Here is a 25,358-nt window from a genome sequence, read left to right as displayed (position 1 = left end):
TTTACCTTTCTGTGTGCTAATTGAGACATTATCTATTCAAAACTTGAGCACTTAAATATCTCGCATGTTATGCAACTTCCTAAATAAGCTACATCGCAGAGTTAGCAAAAATACTTCCTTTTTTCTGTGCTACATTTCACAGGCGGGAAAAATTTTTCATGCATATCATGGGGTGCGCCTTGTTATTACATGTTCCGAGAGATGTGAGGCGTGCAAAGTGGATAACGCGAAATCTCCAAGCGTGAATAGAGTGGGCTTTTCAAGCTGTGGGAAATGAAATGGCTACGACCACCACACTATGTTTCACGATGAGGTAAAGGTTCTGTCTACTTTTAAACAGAGGACCTAACAAAGATGGCGTGCAAACAACAGACCTTGCAAGATCTTTTTGTAAAGGTTCGGTTGAAGATTTGGGAAGGACATGAGAATATGACCCACATTGTCAAACGGTGTCCCAACAGTATCCTGCTAAAAATGTTTTTTACTTTGTGCGGTGAAAACAGCAATCACTGAACCATAGTGGTGTCATCAACTATTCCAGGGAATCAATGCAAATACATAAGAAGAACAATGACGACAACGTACAAATTTGCTCGGGCACTTTTTTTTCCCATGGTTTTGTAAGAGAAAACACATGTTTTCGTTTTTTGGCCTTCAACACAGCATGTCGACAAGACCTAAACACCGTTTTATTGACAAGAGCTTGAATCTGAATGAGAAGCTACTAGTCGACATCAACATTATTTCGGAGACTGCGGGCTAAAAAGTTTGCACACGTGCAATGCACGGACTGAACAACCTTTATAAAGTCATTCTGCCTCGAAGATGAAAGCCAGACCAATGTTGTAGGCACAGTACATACGGGTCCTATTTTCATGATAACCCATCTTCACCAAAAGCCCAACAGCTTTGGGTGCGTGTCTGTTTGCATCCCGTAACCACAGTCCTCGTGCAGCTTGATACTGCAAGCAGGGCAACCAGAAGACCCGTCATATCTCGGCCTGACCGTCCCCACCACTCAACAGCGTTGTTGCAGGTTAACAAAAGCGGGACAAGCTGCTCCCAGAAAGCCTCCACTTTAGCAGAGCTGAAAAGGAGGCAAGTGGAGAGGAGGAGATCATGGTGAGCAGAGAGCTTCATGGGAAGGGCTTGACCTGCTTTTCATAACCTACAACAGTGATCAGCGATGATCAACAAGACGAAGACTTCTCGGATGAATGAGAAAATACAGACGACATCTGGCACCGTTACGCGATATTTGTATGCACCGCCACAACGTCGGAATGCTCTTCTAGTTCGTCGCAGAGCCTACCGACGACGCCCATGTGTTCCTCGGAGATTGTGACGGGCACCATGGGTACAAACTTGTTGCCGCACTCCTCGACAACGTATCCGTTCGTCGTGAGCGCCTTGGAGAGGGCGAAGTAGTCCGTCACGTCACAGAGAAACTCGCACATCGTCTTCTCCCCGTCGTCGATGTCGAAGACGTCTTCGGCGCCGTGCTGGATGGCGACGTCAAGCGCGGCGTCCGAGTCCAGAGCGGCTCCGTCCTCTCGGCCGGAGACTCTGACGAAGCCTTTCTCGAGGAACTGTTCCTTGACACCGCCCCGCGAAATCCGGCAAGTGTGCTTCTTGCAGATGATCTTGATTTCGTTTCCGAACTTGCTGATGTTCGGCGTCTCCACGTCGACGAGCAGAAGCACTCCGTGTTCCATGATGATCTCGTACAGAGCCTTTCTGAGGTTCTTGGGCTTTTCGGCGCCGCTGGCTCGCTTGATGGCCAACTCTATCGCGGCGTTGGTAACCACCTGGGTCCGCTTGGCGTTTTCGATGGCGTTGGCAAGCGATCGGTTCAACTTGGGGTCTGGACTGCCGCCCACCTTGACTGCCGCCTGAATCAGCCGGACGAACTTGTCCGTCTGTGACATTTTGTGCGCGTCCTTGGCGGCCTTGATGTGGCGCACGTTCTGCCAGTGGCTGTGGCCGGCGTGTCGGCGGCTTTCGAAGGCGTGTGGAGGTCCGTGCGGTCCCGATGCGTGCGGACAGACGGGTGCCCGGCGGAGCAAGGTCGCTGAACGGTACGCACGGCTTGGAGTTGTGCACGCTCTCACGGTGCTTGCCGCGAGCTTCGATGCGGTCTTGAGGAACATCACCGAACAGTTCGATAGCCGGTTAACGACGAAGGAGCGGGTGTTTTTTGGGAATTTGCCCTAAGTTTTTTTAGCTAAAGAATTTTCGTCAGTGATAATACGAATGAAAGGGCAAGAAGAGCATGTGCGAGCCGGCGGAACCGGAAACAGCTGACATTGGACTCGGGCAATCAAAACTTGCTTTAACTCGCGATAATAAAATAACAGTTCAAATTATCCACGTACACACTACCAAAAATGTTTTTTTTTGTTGTCTGTACGTTTAAATTATATCTTGGGAGAGCGAGATATATTTCTAGATGGCGCCAGCATTGCGCATCGCCTCGACTCTTCCTGCGAGTCAATTTTGGTTTCTCCAAGGAAGCATGGCACAGAAAGTTGCCCGTGAGTAATTTCTTTTTTTTATTAAATATTAGAACTTCGCGCTTACAGAATTAACCGCAAAAGGACCGATCGGATGTGGCTCGAGGAATATTATCATCGCATCAACATTTTATTCAGGATAACTTAGATCAGCGAATACACGGTGATCGCCTTTGCACTTGAGACCCAAAGCTAAGGGGAAAAAAACACGAGTAAAACCCTGGCTGCGTAAGGAAAAAAATATCGTGTTTTCTAAGACACAATATGGAATAACAGTAAGCTTTAAATAGGGTGTAAGTTGGTGGCATACTTGTCAAATACCGTGGAAGCAAAGAGCCCTGCGTGATATTCATCTTGCAAGTGCTTGAGAGCAAAACATAAAAAAGTTCCATGTTGTAACCACGATTTTGCCTTTTCCCTCGTCATGAAGGTTCGTTGCTGCGATCAAGCTGCTTAAGAGAGCCAGAACTCTGCAGACGATTATCGACGCAAGTTGCACCTGCCTACAAGACCCCTTCCAACTTCCGAACTTCTGAGTCAAATCCCGTACGTAAAAAAAAGAAAAGAAAAACGCAACCCCCTCTCCCTAAGTTCAGCTTTTCCTGGAAACTATGCATCCTTACAACGCAGGTCTTCTCTTTGCAGACCAATCACACCAAGCAGCATGAAGGGCTCTTCTACACTGTTCCACCAGACATCCAGAAATCAATCTTCCAGATCTTCAGGCCCACTAAAAAGATGGAAGTAATGGTATGCGACATAAATCTATCTATTGGGCAGGAGATCGAACTATAGGGGGCGCTCTGACCCGTTTGTTTTCCTCACGCGCTGTGTTTACTCAACACAAGGCCTGTGCACATGCCGACAGGCCTTATGGGCATGTCCATGTCACCTTCTACAATAGAGCGCGGGGTACAGTTTAGTGTAAAAAATACTAACAATCGACGAAGCAACGTTAAGTGCCGGATCTATCCTCAGAGAATGCGAGCTTGACCCACTTCGGCTTTTGTGCTGAGCTGGGACCGTGCATGCTGCATTGTTCATGCAGGCCGTAGTGGAAACAAAAGAGCCCCTCCTCCCCCTTACCGGAGAACACAAACTCCAACCGAGCGCTGACGCCGCATTCGGTTATGTCGGCCGAGCGCTGAGTCATTGTATTTGTTGTCCCCATCCGTGTAGTTCTAAAGTTAACCGTTTGGGGCGTCATGGTCTGTCCTCCTCCCCAATACATGTATGCGGACGTGTGAACCATGTGCATGTGAATAAGGCTCGCCAGTGACAAATGAGACTTGCTAGCCATACAAGAATGAATGGAGCCCACATCCTCGGTGCATTTTCATGAATTGAAATTAATTATAACGGGTGTTTTGGAAAAGAAAACCACATTCTTCTCACAGGGAAATTAATTGCGCTTGGCCAAATGCTTCGTCTTTGCCAAAATATAGTGCTAACAGTTGGAACCAGATGCAGAAGTTTCAGAATTTTGCTTTACCCGTTTCAAAAGTTACAAATGATTTACACAAATTTTAATTGAAAAAAAATGGGGCCCGGTTTTGGTAGAAAGTGCCATTCATCTCCATGTGTTCGTGGGCCGCCGCTTTTTTTATTAAAAATTTCTGTGAATCTCGACTTTTGAATCTCATAATGGTAAGTTCTGAAACTTTGGCGACTGTGCCGACTACTAGCGCTGCCATTGGGTAGAGATTAGGCATTGGGCGATGCATAGTTCATTTCTGCCGTGAGAAAAACGCAGTTTTCTTTTCTCCCGATTGTTCGGCATACACCGTGTGCAGTTCAAGGCTCCGAAAAAGTTAGTTTGCTCTTATTTCTAGTGACTAGTTCTGTCTCAATTCACCCGCGTCCACGCCGTCAATCAGATTTATGGGATTTAGATTATGCTTGCATCCTTTTTGACAACACCCTAGCTCGAGCGTCGTCTTCCAAGCTCTGTGAACTGTCCACCCTTCTTGCAGAACGAGATGTTTGCAGAGTTCTGCGTGATGGTCCGGCAACCGTTCCTCGAAGTCAAGGCGTTCCTCGAGAATTACAATTATAAATTACCAGCCCTCAGGATTATGCTCTGTATCCTTTTGCTTCATTTTGAATGAATAGCAGAGTGCGAGCGGAGTTGGTCGGTGAAAAAAACGGTTTTGCGCGGTGCTCAGGTGGTGGTACTTCGAATATAGCGCAAAGACGTCGCGATTGAGGGGATAGATGTTAAGGTCAGGGGAGTGCTGTAGATGGTACTTGTAAATGTCTCCTTACCGCTCCCCTGCTGATGGTACAGACTCAATGATCTCGGCTCACAAAGATGTACACGGATCAGGTTCTTGAAACATACTTTGAGAAAGATACAAGCACCCAAAATGTTCTTGAAATACTATTTAAGTTCAAAGAAAATTAAGAAACTGTAAGGCTCTATTTTCCTTTTGGAAAAGTAGCATTGATCGCAACAGAATTGACAGCCCCTGTGACCCCACTGCCGCAGGAACTACCTAGGCCTAAACCCTGTTTCAGTGTAATTTGGCAGACGGTAAAAGCTACGAGCCACTCAAAGTGACTGAGCAAAGCCCGAAACAGCTTTAAGCGGAAAGTGCACTCCGACGGAACACTGTAACTCGTCTCGTTCTCACAAACGACCTATAACTGGCTCGTTGTAGCCACGGCATTCCCTACTTGCCGAATCATGCCGGAGCATGAACGCGGGTGACGAAGCTCGTAATTATGAAGCGAGTACTTGACCCTTGTGCCCAGACGGTAAGCAGGGATCTGGCAAGGCGGTCACTCAAGCCCACTTGCTTCACTACGCCGCCGTCAACAACTGGCTCATTGTCTCCAAGGACTGGGGTGAGGATGGCCGACGGCACATTTCGGGGAAGGCGGGCGTAACCCCGCTCTTGCTTCGTTGCAGCTCCCATGTGGGTGAAACGCCCCAAGGAGCACACGGCCAACGCCGCGGACGAAACACTCATCGACTCGCCCATAGACGCTGCTGTCTGGCTTCAGCACTTCCGCGTCCTCAACAGCCAGCTGCTACAAGAGTTGAATGTTGGTGTTGTTACGCATTTGTAGTAACATTTTCTAAAATTCCGCTTTGGCTCGTAGCGTTTTTTGTCTCCCATACCCTATTTCACTCCCAAGTCCGACCGCAGCTGACCACGATTTGATGGGGCCAATGGAGTGACACCAGAAGGACGTCGTCGTCTGCGCGTTAGCTATCCCCGGCCAAAGCAATCGTGCGCAGCGAATGCACTGTGATCTTGCGCTGTTTTCTCTGCGTGATTGGTTCAGTTAGCGATGGTAAATGCACAAATACGAGTGCCCCGACGATGCACTTTTGGCACCGTTTGATTGGCTCTTTGGGATCGTAGCGTCGGCTGCAGTCAAACTTAATGTGAAACAAATTACAAACGCTTTATAAGTAGGTCCGTAAACCTTCCAGCGTTTATTTATGTGAGAAATTGACAAATGTTTCTTGGTGTTCATTTTTTTTTTTTTTTTTTTCAATGTTGGTGTATTATGGTGATCTGCCAGATCACCAGATCGGCGATCCGGCAGAGCTGCTGCAGCTCTCTCTACAAAGTGTTCGTACGTCGTCAAGTCATACGTGGCAAACCGACGTCATCAATGATCTAGTAAAGTGTGTTGCTGGGCCAGTCGGTGCGTTTCTTGGTACAGATAAAATAGTGCAAATGTGTCAAGGACAAGCAAGTAAAGCAGTACTGGCGTTAACGTGTTGCGGTTCACGTTTATGTCGTTTAGTTCAGCCAGATTTGTTGACAATGTTATTTTAACCAATCTCTTCTCTCGGTTGCTGTTTGTTCCGACATATCCGATGGCACGTTTTGCTATCCTTAGCAGCGCACGCGCAGTCTATGGACACTCTTGGGATGTTGCAACGTTCCAGGGATGTCCTAGGGACGTCGGTAGTACATCCTGGCAACCTGACTACCTTCGGCGACTAACCCAGTGGTTTTGGTGTTCCCACAGCTGACCGCCATGGAGACGTACAAATGGTCCGAGCGAGAGGTGACCGAAAAGGGAGAGCCTCTCACCAACATTATCGACCACGTGAGCATCCGTAAACGACCCCCCTACACAACAACCCTTGCGAGTGACCACTCTTTTTTTCAGGGCGTGGAGCGTATCAAGCACTCCTGCGATTGCCTCGGGGCGCTCTTGCGGGAGATCAAGCAATACACGAACTCTGGCAGGTGCGACTGCATTCCAATCCTTTGTTTAGAGCTCCGATAAGCTCAGGATGACTCGGCATACCATGCAGACTGCAAGTTCGTCTGCATATTTTGCCGGGGTTGTGGTGCCGTCAGAACGGCGAGCTCCCATTGGCTTTGATTGAAGGATAGTGGGTAGACCTCAAGGCAGCTTGCTTTGGGGTCTACCCACCATCCCTTAATCAGAGCCAATCGGAGCTCGGCGCTCTGACGTCACCACAACCCCTGCAAAAAAAGCAGACAACTTTGTGCTCTGCATAGCCTTTGTTGCTGCTGCGCCCATATACACCGTTAATCATCATTGTAAGCTACGAACGATGCATGTGATTTAACTTGTACCCAGCTACGTTTGCGGAAGCTTAATACAAGACAGGGTAGTTGCAGCTTGGTAATCGAAGCAGGACACTAGGAATTCAGAAGTTACGGCGTGTTTCTAAAGGTTCTACGGATGTATCTCGTTAATAAGGACCGATACTCCGCCAGTTCATCCCTGAAAAGTTAGTCTATGTAGCGGGGTGTCCATATAAATGAGTTCTCAATTAATAATGCACGACTGTACTGTCATGCATGACGTGAACGTGAAAATCTCGCCGTGCCTTTTTAAAGCGTGTGCCAGTTTTCGAAGGAGCGTCGTCCTGGTTAGGGCTGGGGCGCAAAGTTTTGGTCTCGACCTCCGGACATGGACATACCGAGGTGATGTCGGGATCGCAGGCCTAGCAGAAGGCCATGTTAAATGTTAAACTAACGAGAAAAAAAAAGGAGCTTTTAAGCCGACATTGCCAAAACAGTGGACGCAGGAACGGAGCCTCAACAAACGGATGTCACTTTTTCAGGGTGAAGACACTGGTGATGCTAAGAGGCGTCAATACGTTTTGGCATGACTCCTACTTACGTCGACTGGATCGCTCTTTCGTAAGTTGGCGTTGAAGGTCCCCGTTGTTCGGGGGGTGGGGGTCGAGTTGGGTCCACATGGGACTTAATACTTGCCAAAACTTCTTCAGATTCCTGCCGAGGACTTCAGCATTGTGCGGCACTTCAAGGAGGTGCTCAAAAATGACTGGGTAAGGAAACGTCGGCGCTGGGTGCAAGGAACAAACAGAGGCTTGCAAATTTTTTCAGTTCCGATCGGTTTACAATTAGTTAATAAGAGGGAGCTCCGGCATTTTTCGAGCTACCGAAACTAAACACATTTTGAAAATATGACAGGCTCGACTATTTCCTGCATGCTATTAATTATCTCTAAATTCAAAACGACTATTCAGAAAATATCAAATAAAAGGTACTGCCAAAACCGACGTACAAATTTTCCCGCACCCTTGAGCGGGGCAGCGTCACATGTACAACTTGCGTGTTGAGCAGGTAGTGAAAAAAATGCAGCATTTTGTGCATGTTTCTTTGTTCTGTTGGCGTCAGCTTAACCAGCATTCATTTCTTGCCATTAAACTTGTAACCCGTCGAGGATAACCAGTAATGCCCATATATATTGCCCCATCAGTGTTTCCAGTGGGGCGTCTTGGTGGCTCTCGGACAAAATCTGAAACTTTAATAACTTTGCTAGAAAGAAAAATGGTTGTGACTTGCAATTTGGATTACGAGTTCAGATGTGTCTTGTGTCGGAACGAATATTGAGGCAAATCGGTAACTAAGGGGAGCTTCAGCGAAATTCAAGCATCTGTGTTTTTACGACCGACCATGCAAACCAGAAACCTCCCTCTGGTAAAGTCGGCGTTTTCGTTACGTCAGTAACTCAAACGCATGTGCGAGCAGTAGGGGCATTACTTCTAACATTGCTTCCCCGTAGATTCATATTGTTATTACATTGTTCTTTAGCTAAAGTGAGGCTCTACCATAAAATATCAAAGTTTTGTTCTGAGCACTATATTCAGCCAAAGATTAACGATTGGTTCACAATCCATCTAAGCTATGTTTCTGATTATCGCAACCCACGGCAAAAGCTACCTTATCTCAATTGTGCAGCGATCCGCACTCCAGCTCAAGTTGTTCACGAAACCTGCGTGCATTTTTTGGTGCCAAAGCTTTCGCAAATGGCCTTGCACATAGGGGTCTCTCAACTATGTTTGCCAAGCACAACCTCTCACGTCTAACCTGCTCGCAGAGAAATGCGGCCATCGTGGTCACAGTGGATCCAACTGGCCTGCCCCTGAGGCACCTCAAGATGGATCAGCTGGACGTACCAAGCTATTACCCAAAGTACCTCCTCGGACTCAAGGTGGGTAAACGTTTCTGATAAGTAGTCTATGTGTCGGACAGTTCTTTTGAGTGTCCAACATGTGGATAGAAGAAAAAGCTTGACGTGAATCGTGCAGTGTGAACGGCTGGCAAATGAATGTGACTGATCTTTCATATGATACCACCCGTGTCGATTTAGCCTTTGTTATGTGCACAGTGTAAATTTAACCATGAATTGACTCGTAAATCCCGTTATTATAATGAGCCAACAGAAATTTTCGTGCAACACTTGTTCATTATTTAATAGGTCATACAGGTTGAAATTATAAAGTGCAAGGGACAGACACGGACATGAAGTAGGCAGGATAGCACTATTCCTATACTATAAACATGTTGTTCAATATTCATCTTCAGTACGTTGAGCCAACTAGCCCACCTCAGTATTTTAGTCATACTGGTTGTCTCTTATATAAGTATCAGGTTCTTACAAGTACGTTGCGTCGTGGTATTGTGGCGGCGCCAATTGGAAATGAGCGGAGAGTGTGTGCCGAATGCCGGCCAGTGGGTGCGGAATAGAATACACCAGATTTAAACCAATCTTCACGTTGTGTGGTTGCGTTTTCTCTGTTGTCCGCTGCATCGGTGACTTAGACTACGGTCAGTAAAGCATTAGAAACACATCGTAATGGTGAGCTGCCCCGGACTACCAGTCACCATGCCGTGCGCCTTTTCCCCTCTGGCTAGGCTACGGCACCCACAAGTCTGCTTTTTGCAACTATAAGTCCGCTTCAGTGTCTCGAACGTCGGATCACAAGTGACACGTTTCGGACATTTGGCAGCTGCCCTTCCGAATAAAGTAGCGTTGAAGTTTGCAATGTTCTGTCAAATTCGCCTGCTGCTGCACCGTATGACGCGCCAAAAGCTGCCATGCTTGAGTAAACAACAATTTCACAATGCAAGCTACTACAGCAACTGCTTTCGGCGGAATAACTTGGAGATCGACGCCCTTCGCAGCTTCTCCGTCACATGCAGACCTTGCTTGGCGAGCAGGCAGCAGCATTTGACGCCGCACTCGTAAAAGAACTCTTTCTGCAACGTCTTCCTCCGACGGTACAGATGCTGCTCGCCATTGCAATGGATTTGACCCTGTCAGCTCTGGCGCCACATGCTGACGAGATCGCAGAAACCGCATCATCTCGAACTTCTGTGTGCAGCTCCGACGTACAAGTGTCTCCGGGTGAGCAAGCTTCAGCCACTCTACTTGGCTCCAGTCGAGAAGCACATTATCTTTCCGAGATCCTGCAAGAAGAATTCGAGAACCTATCCTCCTTCGTCGTGAGCTCCCTGGCCGGTCATTCGGGAAACTCTAATTATGACCACCCCTCCCGTTCTGCTCAATTGCCACGTCGTGCGTCTCTCTCTCGAGACGACGGTCTTCGAGGAGTTAATCTCCAGACCTCCGACCTTTGCTGGTACCATTGCAAATTCGGTTCCAGAGCAGAACGCTGCACGTGGCTTTGCGGGGGGTCGGGAAACGAGACCAGAGAACACCAGCGGCGACAAGTGCTGCTCCGAAACCCACCGATAGTCGCCCGTTTTTCCTCGGGGACAAACTCTTGGATTCTGAGATTCTCGTCTACACGGGGGTTGAAGTCGGCATTCTTCCTGCACGTTCCGTAGACAAGGGCTCCAGCCTCATCTGCTACCTATGTGTAGTGAACGGCAGTAGCATCCCCGTTTACAGACGAAGATCCCTTGCTGTCGAACTGGATGTTCGGCGTACGTTTCGTCGGGCGTTTTTTGTCGCATTAGTTGGTCACGCCATCCTGGGTGCGGAATTTCTATCCGAGTTTGCGCTTTTGGTTGACATGACACACGAGAAACTCACTGATTCTATCACCAGACTCCGGTGACCGGTACAAGCATCTCGTCCTTCGCTTTTTCGACAGAATGCTGCATGCCCGAGCCACATACGAGCCTAATAAAAGAATTCCCGACCCCGATGGGAAAAATCCTGTGACGCATGACATTGTGCACCGCGTCATCACCCGCGGTCAGCCGACTCGTGCTGTTCCACGGTGGCCATCTCCCGAAAAGCTCCACGTCGCCAGGCAAGAGTTCGAACATGTGTTGGAGACGGACATTGTTTGGCTGTTTTTGAGCCGTTGATCCCCGCATCCACAGGTGGTTCCAAAGAAGACAGCCGGCGACTGAAGGCCTTGCGGACACTACTGTGCGCCAAACCTGGCCACACCCCCTGACTGCGATCCCCTACCCAACGTTTAAGACTTCTCTGTCAACCTCGGTGGATTCACCACCTTTTTAAAGATAGATCTTACGAAGGCAAATCATCAAATTCCTGTAGCCACAGAGGACATCTCAAGGACCACTATCAGGACGCCATTTGGGCCGTTGAGTTTACTCGTACGCCATTTGGGCCGAGAAATTCCACGCGAACCTTTTGGAGATTCGTGGACGTTGTAACGCGGGGACTCCCTTTTTTTCTTGCGTGCATCTGCGATAGTCCGGTCGCAAGTATGTCACCCGGGGAGCACCTTCGCCATCTCCGACTTCTCTTTGAATGACTTCGAGAATACAACCTCATCGTAATTGTCGACAAGTGCAAGTTTGGGGTTCTTTTCCTTGGACTTTTCGGGACATGTAGTGGACAACCAACCGAGGCATTCGACCGCTGCCGACGAAAGTGAAGGTCATCGCCAAGTTTCCTTGCCCTAAATCCCTGCGGCAACTGTGCCGTTTCCGTCGGTGAGCTTTTACCGGCGCTTTGTATGGCATTGCGCCACCATCCTCGAACCTCTTGAAGCTGGGCTCGCGCAATACAAGTCTTCAACAGCTACAGTTTCAAGGACTCAGGAGGCTGGGGATGCTTTCTACGCTGCCATGATCATTCTAGCTGATTCTGCTCTGCTGAAACATCCACAGCATGATATCCTCGCAAGCATCATGGTTGATGCCTTGAGAGTCGCCCTTGGAGCTCTGGTCCAGCAGTACCTCGGTGGAGCATGGAGACCACTTGGATTCTTTTGAAGAAACTGACGGACCCCGAGAAGTGCTACAGTGCCTTTGGTCAGGAGCCACCGGCTGCCTGCCTGGCTGTGCACTTCCTACACTTCCTGGAAGGACGCGAATTCATCCTCTTCACGAACCCACACGCCTTTGAGGCTGCCAGAACCGGTCATTCTCCTAGAGAAGTTAGACACCCTGCTTTCTTGGCTGAATTTTCCCACAGACATACGACACATCAAAGGAGCTCGGACCGTCCCTGCAGACACACTGCCGTAAAATACTGAGCGTGTGCCCACTCTACAATAAGCGCCCGTCCCTAAATTTTGTAATACTGTAAAACCCTTTATTTTTGCAACCCTTATTTTTCGCGAATCAGTCACAGAGGACATAATCGCGGCCACTAAATTTCGCAAATTTTTCAGTTCATGAAATGTGTGAAAATGAAGGGCTCGCAAACATTAAGGGTTTTACAGTATTATAAAAGTAGACAAAGGACATATCTTTACATATTGCTGACTTAACAAGTGTACCCCCCCCCCCCCACCCCCGTTTTACAAGATTATCTCCAAAGAGATTGAGCGGGTGCTCGCTCGGAATTTTACGGCCAGCTGCGTTGCGTTGTTCCACATCCCAGATTTGTCACGGAAAGCTTTAGCCAGACTGCAAGAGCAGAATGAAGAGCTCCGACACCTCCACAGCTCCTCAACGTCCCTACAGCTCACGGAGGTTCCCGATTCCTTGAAGGGCGTCTCCCCGTCGTGTGCGACACTTCCACTGGCAGGCAGCGCCCACTCGTCTCTGCAGAGCTATGCTGACGAGGTTTTGACTTCCCCCCTTTTCTCGCTCATCCTGGAATCAGAGCTTCTCGGGAACTTGTTGCAGAGTGCTACTACTGGCCGGGCACGAACGTCGATACTCGAGAGTGGCCTCGGGAGTGTTTGTCGTGCCAGTGTGCCGAAATAAACCGGCACACTAAAACTCCCCTTGCCAAGTTTATCCCTCCTGACCATCGTCTCGAGAAGGTTCGCACGGGTATCGTCGGACCTCTACAACGTGCAAAGGGTACCGACACCTCCCCACCGCTGTCGATCAGTTTGCCCGCTGGCCGGAAGCGACACCCATCCAAGACACCGCAGCCGAGGCTGGCCGCTTTCACTGGCACCTGGGTCGCACGCTTTGGAACACCGATCTAGGTTACTACAGGTTGGAGATTCTTCCGATTGTCCTTCTTGGCATTTGTGCAGCCATCAGAGAAGACCTCGCCTGTTCCGCATCCCAGCTCTTCTGTGGCACTTTGCTTTGCCTGCCGGCCGAATTCACAGCCCTTTCGGCCACCACAACGGTGCTTCCCAAGATTGAGACATGCGTCGAGAGACTAGAGGTCTTCAAAGACACTTGGCTAGTACCCATTCGTTCCAAAACCACCATCAGACCTTCACGAGGCCACGGACATTTTTCCCACACAGATTTGGTTCGACGCTCCCTCTAGCCACCGCACACTAGTCCGCATCTTGGGCTCGCAAAGAACTAGAAGACTTTCACAATCAATGTTAATGGACCAGACGGAGTAGTTTCGACGGACCGTCTCAAACTGGCCCACAAGCAACTTTAAACAGTAGCTTCGTTTGATTTAACTGAACTTCCTGCACCGGTGCAGAAGGTGTAGGTGAATCGAACGAAGCTAATGTGCATTCAAGTGAAAGCGACACCCTCGCTTAAGCAGACGAGCCCATCTCCTTGTCACCGTTTTGGACGGAAGAGTGTTAGCTGGAGTGAAATGGAATGCACCAGACTTGAACCAGTCTTCACGTTGTATGGTTGCGTTTTCTCCATTGTCCGACATGGTATTGAGCTAACGCTACTGTAGAATGACCACCTTCTCTGCTAGTGAAATGCGGGACAGGCAGAGCAGGGGGAGGAAATTTGTTAACACACACACACACCACGAACCGAGGCCCTGTAACACATTTAATATCATGTGCTGTTTAAACACCTGCTAATTGTATTGTAGCAATTAGGCTCAAATAATTTTCACTCCCAGTAATATATTTTTTTTTTGCCAAATATGTTATTAAGCGTGTTGAAGTTGAAAACATAAAAATTGGCTGTAGCAGAACTCAATGCATCAAATGGAAATAAGAAAGAGGAAATCTTTTTTGGTTCATAATTTCCTGTCAATGCTTACTTTTATCAACATGATCCTACAGAAATTTTTAACACATGTTCTTTCTCAACCGTTGAGTTGCAGGCTTTTAGACTTGTGTAACTGTTTTCTCCGAAAAAAAAAAAAAAATACACAGCAATCTTTTTGCATCGACACAGCGATTTGAAAATAATTACAATATTTTATATTTAAACTTGTGGCGAGCAATTTTTCCTACAATATTTCTCCACCAAGGGGAGAGGCACAACGGCACATGTGCTTGGGTTCTCCTGCAAGAACGACGGTCACTTCTCGTAATGCTTGGATAGGAAATGGCGCATCATTGCTATTCACACGATTACCAGCAACCTCCGCGCTTCCCCGTGCCCCATTGTTCGGCAGCACCACGCGTTGCGGAGTGAATTTTACGACAGCGTGAAATGGCGGGACATTTTGAAGATTTGGAAATTTATCACGGGATGCGGGACATGAGCCCTCAATACGGGACAGTCCCGCGAGTTGCGGGACGGGTGGTCACCCTGTGCTACTTAGTGCGAGGTGTGCTTTATACTTGGATTAACTTCGACTTTTTGTGTCTCGATCCTGCTCAGTGTATGCGGCTAACCCCCTCGGGCCGGTCTTGACAAAGGCGACGCCGTTCCGTGTCGATTGCTTACAGGGTTTCGAGTTCTTCGAGCCATTTGTGCCAGTCCACGTCCCGGGTTACAGCGAGAAGGAGATTGAAAGCTGCCTGGACTATTACGTGGACCGCCGGTACATTCAGAACCGGCGCGGTGAGTTGTCTTTGCCAAATTAGTGTCCGGCACTCGTGTCCCTATCCACGCCAGAAACGTGGAAACATGTCCGTGTCTCTTGATACTCCTCATAAACGTTGAGAAACATGGCCACCCAGAATCTTTAGTGTATGCCACCATACAGCTTGTGTCGGAATAGAGCCTCTTATGCAAATTCTTAGTCACTTCGCATATAACTTGGTGTTCAGCGTGTTTCCGAAGTTCAGCCATTAAAGAGAACTCCAGAGAAAAGCTGCATTTGCAAATGTGTGCCAGCTGCACCATGACTTTTTTCATTTCCGTTTTTTCGGAAAAGAAGTAAAGTTTCCTTACTTCGCAACATGAAACTGGACATTTCCGAAAAGAACGAGTTGGCGCTTATTGGCAGGCGTCTGCTGCGAGTTTCTGTTGCAGAGTGTATCGTGCTTAAAGTTGTTTCAAGCGTAGCTCGAGAGTTCGTCTCTTCATTTCCGAAACAAGAATGGTCCGAGGGCCGATTTGGGTTGTTGACGGGACCCCAAAACTTTCGCAGGCTGGACAGAAGAGGGACGCATGGAGCTCAAGTTCTTGAGTGGCTACAACCCGCATCAGCTCGCGCGCATCTGCCAGGCACGGTGACGTCACATTTTTGCAGAGTTTGTAGGTCTCGTTGAATAAAGCGAAGGAGTGAGTCAAAAGCACCTGCTGTTGCATGTCGACGTAGCGTTTGTTCCCTAGACGTGGACTGCAACTCGGCTGTTTTCTTAAACCTTCGAGCGTCGTGCCTGAATATACTAGGGCACGCTTTCGTGCAGGTCTCAGTTTCAACGTGTTCCCTACCTCTCCCAACTTGGCTGTCGATTTTATTTTTATGTTTAGGGCAACGTTTTGTCCCGTAACAACACCCGTCGACAACACATAGAAAGTTTTGTTTAGGGGACTTCAGCTCTGTTTGCTCTTGCTGCTCCAGAAAAGTGCATCTGTGTCGTTCAACCCCACACTTAATGGCAAATGCCGAGATCTAGAAATTAGTAATAAATTAAATGAGAAGGTCCCAGTTCTGAATAAAACAAATGTCAGTTGAGGCTACTCAAAAAGGGCGGCTCGAGGGTGTGAGGCTGGAATGCCACTTTGCGTCTTGAAAAGTACAATTCGAGGAAAAGTTCTAGGTTAGAGGCATGCAGACATCGATTAACTTTGAGCCCATAGATCAGTGTGCCGTCGGTAAAAATATACTTCATAAAGCATGCAACGGTTTTTCTGCATGGGACCAAAACTTGCGTTCGACATGCGGGGAAAAAAAGCCCTGCACTCGAAAGGTTAAAGGAGCAGTGCAATGATTTTAAGGTTGAAATAGTTTGTAGCTTTTGTTTCTCATATCGTTTATCTTGGTGCGAGCGAGAGAAAACTCGCCACCTTTCCCCGAAGTAATCCGATTTTGCCCGCAAACGAAAAAACATTTTTTGCCGATCTGCAGCAACATGTGGCAGTTATGGGGTGTCCCTTCATTGGGAGTATGCTGACGTCAACAAAAACCAGTCCCTATTTGCTGCTATACTTGTTGTCAGCCTCATAACGAACCGTCATATGTCTCGGTCGCTTGTCACAACCTTCGGCGATGCCAATCCTGGAAAGTCGACAATCGCGAAGGGAGAATCCCCGAAGACAGAACCCAATGGGAAACCAGTTGGTGCTCTCAGCGACGTCACTCAAAAGATGGTGCGAGAGTTGAGACGTAATCCGACCTTTCACTTGTTTATCTTTTTTAAAATTGAATCTAGCGCACACAAGAGAAAAATGATTTTACCTTATTCGTTCTATGCAGGGTGCAAGTTCGTCTGCTTTTTTTTTGCAGGGGTTGTGGTGACGTCAGAAAGGCCGCGCTCAAGGATAGTGGGTAACACCTCGAGGTAGCTTGCTTTCAGGTCTACTCACTATATTCAATCAGAGCCAATCAAAGCTCGGTGTTCTGACGTCACCACAACCCCTGCAAAAGGAGCAGACAAACTTGCAGTTTGCATGGGTAACACAGACTAATTCCCACAGTTAATTGACCCAAGTTCGAAAATGATTCACATTTCCCAGCATACTACTGGATATCTTTAAATTCTTCATAACTATTCAGAAAATGAAAAATGAAGTTACCCGACATTCAAGTTTTCTCGCACTGTGGTGGTGCAACGTCGGATGTCGTAAAACTTGCAGGTCGAGCAGGCAGTCTACAAAACATGATGCACATTTTTTTTTTTTTTCATTCTCTTGGAGTGAGTTTTTTTAGCATTCATTTTGTGCCATAAAATGTCTTGTAAACCTCCAGGAACTAGTTGTTCCTGGAGATGAGGTTCAATAACTTTGCAAAAAAAATAATATTTCAACCTAATATTTGGGTTACTAATTGAGCTGTGTCTATGGATGCAATGAAGCCATTTTTGAGGCAAATCAACGACCATTAAAATTTCTCCCGTAGAGGGACCATAGAGCGACTTTTGCCGCTTTGGTTTAGTTGCACTCGGAATGAATGCTCCACATTCGTGAAGCGCAAAACGGGCATCAGTTTCTGTTTCTCGTTGCGATGAATGAATGGCCATAAGCCTCGAAAGCTGCAAAAGAGGGGAAAACAAATGCTGCAGCCAGTAGCTGCTCCGTCACCCGAAACATTTACAAGAAACTTGGGGTTGTCCCAATGAGATAGTAATGGCAAGCGGAAAGAAAAGGGTCACCCATAAAACTGCAAGGCAGTATGTGGATGTAAAATAGAGAGAAGCAACATAAACTGCAGAACTAAAAAAAATCTCTCCACATTATTTACGAAAGACGGGTCACATGACTGCATGAAATCAACAATATCTTCCAGGTGTACCAAATCTGAGATGCCTATGGTCACTAAGAGAATGGAAGCTGCAGGGCGTAACTTGAGGACACCCGGCCTTTAGCATGTGTTCGTTCTGCGCCCGTGCCTGGGATTCTTGTGTGTGCTCTAGGTGTATGACGCACCGAAACTTTCTTAAAGTGGGTAACATTGTCTTTGTTATGATTTATGGTAGGGCCTTATACCCCGCACTGGAGGCGGGACACCTGAAGCTCCCCCATGCCCTTCTCACCTTGTAGTGAACTGGAGTCACTTGCAGCTCACTGAAAAATATGCAGTAACATATTAACACCACCACTAACCTTCAATGGAACTTGCCTCTCTCCTTTTTTATTTATGGCTCTTAGGAAGAGGTAAGTGAGCTCTGGTGTTACAACGGGGGAAGATCAGATCCTGTCGCTCCGTTCTTCCCCGGGCTTCTTCCACGATTGGCTGGCGATGAAAAGTCGTCCGGAGAAATGTCATCGGAAAGCATCTGCCCCTGCGAATACCGTCAAAGCGCTACCGCCCTCCGCAAAGGGCAGGGCCAGCCTCTCGCCCGCTTCTCAATCACTCTCTCCGTAACCCATTATACTTGGTACCAACTCTGTTGTACCGCGTCGTCGAGGCTAGCATAGCCTCCACGGTGTTCCAATGCCACCGAAGTTGCTTGTGCGAATGCAGGGGGACTCACACGCACAAGGTCCCGCAACAGTGTGGGGCTGCAGCACCGTGGAAGCTACGCTGACCTCGACAATGTAGCACAAAATAGTTGACACATAGTCCTTCTTTCCCCCAATAACATCCCTTCAAACAGTTTCCTTCGCCACACATCCTTTCCCTTTATTTCCGCCATGCCGACTAGCCTCTCGTTGAAAGCTTCCCCATTACTGCCCGTCACCAAGTTGCTATCCAGTCGCCAGACAGAGAACTGGACATCGGATGGTTCTTCCCGGACATCCGACTCTCGGACGGGGAACCAGACGTCTGCTACTTCTTCCTGGAGCGCGTCCGCTGCTTCTCGGCATGTTCCACCACCTTCTCTCCGACAGGCAGGCCCTTCCTCCGGCGCACGGCATCCATGTACTTGCGGGCCCGGTTCTCCGTGTCGGCCTTCTCCCCGAAGTGGGCGTACTCTTCCTCCGTCGAGGGCACCCAGAAGGGATCCACGTCCACCACCTGCAGGGGGATGGACACTCTCGAGCGACGCTGCTTCGTTAGGGGGGGGAGCTTTGGTGGTTTTGCTCTTTCTGGCACACTATGCATTATCTTAAATTCAAAATAGCTATCAATAAAACGGCCGAAGGTTATGCCAAAACCAACAAACAAATTTTCCTGTTGTCTCCAGCAAGGTGACGTCCCAAGTAATAATTTGCAGGTCAAGCAGGCAGCCTAATAAATGCATTATTTCGTGTGCGCTGCATTTCTTTTCGTTTTGCAGGCGTGAGCTCCCCCAGCATTCATTTCACACCATCAAAGTTCTTGTAGCCCGTCGGGCAACATTTGATGTCGCAATTTCAGTGTTGCCAGTAGAACGCCTCTGCCCAACAAAACTTCAAAAACTTAACAAAAAGAAAAAAAAAAAAAAAGATTTGTAATTTGGGCAATTGGTTTAGATGCGTCTATTAATGTGTCGCACTAATTTCGAGGCAAGTTGCACTTGCATCCGGTTGCAGCCGAGTGCAAGGCGCAGCACTGTGCTCCCTCATGATTGCTTATGACAAGAAAACATGCCGGCACCATCTATCTAACACTTGCGGTTTGTGTACATTTCCCAACTTGTTTTGTGCACTATTCTTTCATTGTGGGCTTGAAATCTTTTGACGCAGTGAACCATTTCTCGTAGATTGTAGGTAAATATGATCCAGCAAATACTGCAAAATCTTCACTTTAAACACAGTTCTAGGGCTGCCTCATAGACGGTGACTGGCGTGCTTTCTTGCCGTAGGGGAACGCAAGGTGCTAGGCTGCAACCAAATGCAGATGTGTGAATGAGCCTTTAGACGATGGAACACCTCGGCACGGCGACAGATGCTTGGGGTTCTGTGTTGATAGCCTATGATCACGGACCGTTTGACTCATACCCTAGTGAGCGCTTCGCTTTGAGTGGAAGCATTTATGAAAAAGACAACAAAAGTGAGTGAAAAAGAAAGGAAAAGCAGCACAGACTGGCATGCCTGCATGGTTAGGCAACTAGCAGGGGCTTGCACCATACCACCCACTTGCGCTGCAAATGCATTGGGGATCGGTGTTGCCAGACTGGCATCCAAATATAGCTTGGCTAAACTTGCGACGCATTCCAGCTGCACTTAGTCGAGATTTATGACTCTTGTTATTCCAAATTTGTAAATTTTAACAAACAATATAGAATTCATGATGCAACATCTCGTACTACTGTAGCCCAACAAATATTGACATCATAATGTGCCAGTTAAATTCTGTAAACATTACTGCAAACTAGAGTTGTTGCATCAATTTTTTGTTTAATCCAACCTACGTGTGCACGTACACCATCCACTTTGAAGGAGTTCTCTTTCCATACGCACGCTGCTGCACTGCAGCGAAGCGAGACACACAGGTCCCAATGTCCCCCCACGGGTGCGTCTTCTCTGCGGTACACCAGGGCACTGGGAGAAGCGCACTTAACAGCGCTAATAGCCTGCTCCAGAACAGACTGCACGAAACCAGGTCAGGACCAAATCTTACCAGAGTAGGACCAAACCTGATTCATTTGTTTGGATGGTGACTTGCGCCACCTAATGTCATCTTGGGCAATGTGGCACTACGCTGCGTCGTTTGACGCAAGCGCCGAGAAACAGAGGAGACGAGAGCGCATGGGGACGTCAGAATGCCGAGCTCTGGTTGGAGTGATTAGAGGGTAAACCTAAAGCTAGCTGCTTTGGTTTTCACTGCATTTATCAAACGCGTTACAACGCGGAACGCCGGCGTTTGGCCTTGGCATTCGAACGCGTTTGACGAGTGCAGTGGAGGCAAAGGCAGCCTTTGTGTTGGGCGGTGCACGAAAGCACCCAATGTCAAAAGCCCCGTGTCAAATGCCCTGCTCTTTTTGCCCCGTTTTCAAAAGCCCCAGTTTAAGCTGCCCATAACTCAACTCCTACCAACAGCCGCCGTGTACGGGTGGCCCAGGTGGGTTGACATTTTTGTAATGAGCCGCCGCAGACTCGCCTCAAAGCGGCGTGAACAGGTGGGCCGGTTGGGTTAACAAGTGCCCCAGTGATACACGCACAATGTAGTGACCATCCCCCACTGTAACAAGCAACGCCGGTCAAAGCGCACAAAAGGAATGTGGGACGGGTGAGGACGGGGCTTTTGGCACGCCGGTAATGTGAAACGGGGTCACTGAGCACGGGGTTTTCGAGACGCGGCTAATGACACGGGGCTTTTGCGACAGTAATTTTGCACTTGAAGCAATTGTGCCAAGGTTAGCTGGGCTTTGTCTACACTGCACTCGTCAAACATGTAAAAACGCGGAATGTAGGGGTTTAGCATTGGGCTCTCGTGTTCGAACGCGTTTGACAAGTGCGGTACTAATTATTCCAATCAGAGCTCAGCGTTCCGACGTTCTTCTCCGTCAGTTTCTCGACGCATTTCTTTCATCCGTCATTCTCCACAACTTAATTAGTTGGCTTTTGGAACATTTTCCAGACAATTTCCTGTCGGAACAGCGCCGTTTGTCACTGTGCCGGTGAGGAAGGAAAACCCATAGAGACAATAGAAAGTTTTAGTGGATCGTTCCGATACCTGCGATAACGATACCCAATAACAATACGACGCATGCGCAAAGGTGTCGGAGTATCGTTATCAGAGTCATCGGAAGGATCTAAGGAGTTTGAGTGGATCGTTCCAATAACTCTGATAACGATACCAGTGATGGAAGCGGCATTTGACCTTTTGGAACAGGTTTTTTAGCGGACAAAATATTGGTTTGGAGTAGCCACTGACGCTTTTGGAACAGATGATATCTGTTAGCACATTACTTGAAAATAATAATAAAAAAGAGATTGCATCGCTAAACGAGTTCATCTTTGATGACGAGTGAGGCTTAGATGCAAAAGAAACACAGAGCTTTCTTCTAAGAAATAAAGTTTTGGTCAGAGTGGGCTCTATATACAATGGGTACTAAACAAACTGATGAAAAGTAAATCAAAGTGCAACACTTCAGTTAGGATAGAGCCTCTCTCCCCTTCCATTTCTACACCTGGCAGTTTATTTAGCCTGTAGCGATAATTTCTGTAAAATCCCAACAAAAACCAGCATATCCGCCGACACATCTACCAATAAAGGTGCATACCCCAACTTTTCTTTTATAAATTTACCAAAATAAATCTTTAATAGAAACTGCAAAAAACATGCAACTAGCCAGAAGCAAAATGAAAGCCTTCACTTCATTGCTCTTTAGCCCTTTGATGGCCAAAACTTTACTTGAAATACTAGAGACCTACAAACCCTGACATGGTTTTAGATCAAACAAAATAACAAAAATCTGGTCACAGAAAAAAAAAAAAAACATTTTTTTTCGTAAGCAGGTTTGAAATGTTGCTTGTGAGCAACATTAGGCATTTGTGGCACTACTACACGTCGAACGAATGAAAGCAATTACGACATGGGACAAGGCCGGGCGCATTTCATATTTCGCACAGTAGAGAAAGCTCTAACCGAATTTGTAATATTTGCGTCGCACCTTCTTCTCACAGTTTTGAGGCCAGTGGTGCACGCCATCATACCTCACAATCACTGTCGGCTTTCGTTTTGAAGGACGCGTGATCTGTTTCGAAGACTTGCGACAGAGGGCACTACATTCATTGAGGCGCAAAAGGCGAGGTAGAAAATAAATAATTCTTGAGATGTTGCTCCTGGGCAACGCTGGGGGTTAGCCCAGGCACTCCCCCGTGTCAACCGCTGCACCCTAGCACTGCGGTGCAACGCGGTGAAACTCGACGCACGCACGCTGGTGAGAGGCAGTGTAGGTTGACGAAAGCGGCCCAAGTGTCACGGTCCTTTATAGTTGCGGCATGGGGGCATGTAGCGGGTCCATATTACATGAGCGAATGACGTTTTAGCGAACAGCGACATTTGAGCGAATCGACGTTTTAGCGAATAACGGAGGTGCGCGTTAACCCATCCGCCGCGCTGCGCTTTCGCCGGTTCGCGGCGACAGTCTGCGGCGGCTCATTACAAAAATGTGAACCCATTTTGCCCACCCGAAAACGCCGCTTCCCGGCGTCCGACTATTCGCTAAAGTGTCATTCGGTCAAACGTGGGCGTTCGCTAAAACGTCATTCGATCAAGTGAGTGCCTCCCGGTAGTCACGTGGTGCTTGCGCTCTTTTGGGAGTCTCCTATGGGCTCCAAAAGTAACTTGTTAATCTTTGTTTTTGTTTTTTGTGGCACTTTTAACAAAACATTTTGATGTTTGAGAAACAACGAGTATAAGAAAATCTTCCGTTTTGACTCATACGATAACAAAGGCTTCGCTATTTTTTGTTCGAAGGGGCACGGTGTCATATGGTTTAGGTTCTAACATTTCGGTTCTCCCAAAGCGATGGCGTTGCTCGACAAAGGGCCGCAGTCCTTGTGATCGTCGAGTAGCGGCGTCGCTTTGGGGGAGCCGACGTGTTAGAAACTAAAACGTGTGACACCCTGCCCCTTCGAACAAAAAATGGCGAGGCTTTTGTTAGTTATCGTATCGTTCAAAACGGAAGTGACAATTTTTGTATACTTGTTGTTTCTCAAACATCAAAATATTTTGTTAAAAAAAGAACTGCAATAATAAAAAAATAAAAAAGAACGAAGATTTATAAGTTGTTTTTAGAGTCCGTAGGAAGCTCCCGAAAGAGCGCAAGCACCACGTGGCTAGTGGCCAGTCACGTGACCGCTAGTTGTAACTTTTCCGGCGGGCTCCCGCGCGCGCCAACTATGAATTCGTTTCGCGCCGTAAATATAGCGGATTTTTTTCTTTGTAAATTGATTTTCTAAAATTCCTTTTTCATCGAAACCGTAAAAAAAAGTATATGTTTTTTAAAGGCCCGTTCACACACTTGGGTTTGACCTCGGTCGACTGAGACAAGACCGGTTTCTAAGCCTCTTGGGGCGGCTTACGATCGGCTGCATTGCTGCGCAGCCGGTCCCAAGGGGAGGCACTCACTTGATCGAATGACGTTTTAGTGAACGCCCACGTTTCTCCGAATAACACTTTAGCGAATAGTCTGCCGCCGCGAAGCGGCGTTTACCGGTGGGCCATGTGGGTTAACATTTTTGTAATGAGCCGCCGCAGATTGCCACCGCGGAGCGGCGTAAGCGCAGCGCAGGGGGGGGGGGGGGGGGGGGGGACGTCAATTCGCTAAAACGTCATTCGCTCATGTGATATGGACCCCTTTGACTGTGCCCTGACCTAAGATGACATCCATAGGGTATTACAGATGCTGTGAAATATATATTTGTATTCCTGCCCTCCTATTTCTCCAAACATTAGGGTCGACCAATATTGTCTTTTTTCTTTGTTGAAGTTCACTCAACTCGACTGTGACGCAATTCTTATACATAAGGGTGTAAAAAAAAAAAATAGTTTTTCTTTTTACCAGAAAAATAAACTAGACATCGCCACACGCTCATTCGCCGCCCAAAGGTAGCGCTAGAGGTCACAACCAGATGCCTAAGCCCGGTCCGATAACTTAATAAAAAGTTATAAGTGATTTTCTAAAAAATTCAATGGGAAAATGACGGCCGACGGAGTTTTCGAATACACGGGGCTCTATGGGCACCAGAAACCGTAAACGGGCAAAAATGGGCTCCATTTTCCCATTGAAATTTTCAGAAAATCCCTTATAACTTTTGAATAAGGTATCGGATCCGGCTGAAACTTTGGCATCTGGTTGTGACCTCTATCGCTACTTTTGAGTAGAGAAAGAGCGTTCGGCGATGCCAAGATAATTTTTGCGGGAAAAAAAAAAAAAAAAAAAAAAACTAAATTTTTTTTTTTGTGTCACTCTTATATATATAAAATTGCATTTCGGCTTAGACATTTGTTCCCATGAAACCAGATACTGCGTCGATACCTTTGGGCATTCATCGTTTCGTCTTCATTTTGAAAAACAGCGCGAATACCACACGGACAAGGAGGAGGAACACACAGGACGAGGCTCCTTCTTGTCCGTGTGGTATTCGCGCTGTTTTTCGAAATGAATTCATACCAATTTGCCCAACTTTCCATTCTAGTAATCGTTTCGTCATCGGGTATCGTTATCCGAGATATCCACTAAAACTCCCTAATAGGGGATTTGAGTATATGAATTACTATTTTCGCGGTAGTTTGAAGGCCGTCCACCAGGTATCGCGCGCTTTCTCCTAGCCGCTAGGTGGCGGAAGCCGCCGCCCAATTCAAAGGCCTTGAACGGATCTGAAACCCGCCTGGCCCGTCCACCCACCTCCCAGTGGCTGAAGACGAGCTGCGGGTTGGCAAGTCCCGACGTCTGCTTGCGGATCTCGTTGGCGAAGTGGAAGCTCTCCACGACGGGCAGCACCGCCGTCACCTCGAAGGTCTGCGAACCCTCGCGGAGGTCTCCGCCCAGCACGCGGCCGTGGCGCCGCCCCAGCACCGCGTACATCTTGCCTG

At 47.8% G+C, this 25,358-nt stretch overlaps 3 protein-coding genes across 4 annotated transcripts in view; 1 reads left to right on the top strand and 2 right to left on the bottom strand.

The window, feature by feature from the left end:
- Nucleotides 1-637: 637 nt before the first annotated feature.
- LOC8051333 (probable transcriptional regulatory protein DR_2548) lies at nt 638-2,342 on the bottom strand. Its single transcript, XM_002435207.5, has one exon. It carries the CDS (start codon nt 2,148-2,150, stop codon nt 1,248-1,250), a length of 903 nt encoding a protein of 300 aa, XP_002435252.3. The 5' UTR covers nt 2,151-2,342; the 3' UTR covers nt 638-1,247.
- Nucleotides 2,343-2,457: 115 nt separating this feature from the next.
- LOC8051334 (28S ribosomal protein S29, mitochondrial) lies at nt 2,458-15,593 on the top strand. 2 transcript variants are annotated; one of them, XM_040213077.3, is made up of 13 exons: nt 2,491-2,534; nt 2,944-3,059; nt 3,159-3,263; nt 4,487-4,595; nt 5,268-5,360; nt 5,425-5,561; nt 6,504-6,584; nt 6,648-6,727; nt 7,579-7,657; nt 7,747-7,806; nt 8,862-8,975; nt 14,785-14,899; nt 15,432-15,593. In XM_040213077.3, exons 1-13 carry the CDS (start codon nt 2,516-2,518, stop codon nt 15,515-15,517), a joined length of 1,194 nt encoding a protein of 397 aa, XP_040069011.1. In that variant the 5' UTR covers nt 2,491-2,515; the 3' UTR covers nt 15,518-15,593. The 2 variants fall into 2 exon arrangements, with proteins under 2 accessions (XP_040357802.1, XP_040069011.1); XM_040501868.1 differs by having other exon boundaries at nt 2,458-2,534; nt 6,504-6,727.
- A 2,950-nt stretch (nt 15,594-18,543) lies between these two features.
- The window catches only part of LOC8051506 (elongation factor-like GTPase 1), a 117,023-nt gene continuing 110,208 nt past the window's right edge, over nt 18,544-25,358 (bottom strand). Inside the window, exons 19-20 of the mRNA XM_042288830.1 lie at nt 25,171-25,355; nt 18,544-18,905 (exon numbers count right to left, since the gene is read on the bottom strand). Coding sequence (XP_042144764.1) covers nt 18,717-18,905; nt 25,171-25,355 — 374 coding nt within the window. The 3' untranslated portion in view covers nt 18,544-18,716. The remainder of the gene's footprint in view (nt 18,906-25,170; nt 25,356-25,358) is intronic.

Source organism: Ixodes scapularis, unplaced genomic scaffold (assembly GCF_016920785.2).
Source record: "Ixodes scapularis isolate PalLabHiFi unplaced genomic scaffold, ASM1692078v2 PGA_scaffold11__112_contigs__length_91849675, whole genome shotgun sequence".
Lineage (NCBI taxonomy): Eukaryota > Metazoa > Arthropoda > Arachnida > Ixodida > Ixodidae > Ixodes > Ixodes scapularis.
Note: the sequence above shows the minus strand (reverse complement) of the source record. Positions and strands in the feature narration are given on the sequence as shown.

Coding starts and splice junctions, on each gene's coding strand:
- LOC8051334 (XM_040501868.1), top strand. Junction 4,596..5,267: donor AGCCCTCAGGATTATGCTCT/GTATCCTTTTGC, acceptor CCTTGTGCCCAG/ACGGTAAGCAGGGATCTGGC. Junction 7,658..7,746: donor GTCGACTGGATCGCTCTTTC/GTAAGTTGGCGT, acceptor AAACTTCTTCAG/ATTCCTGCCGAGGACTTCAG.
- LOC8051333 (XM_002435207.5), bottom strand. CDS start 2,150: ATGTTCCTCAAGACCGCATCGAAGCTCGCGGCAAGCACCGTGAGAGCG.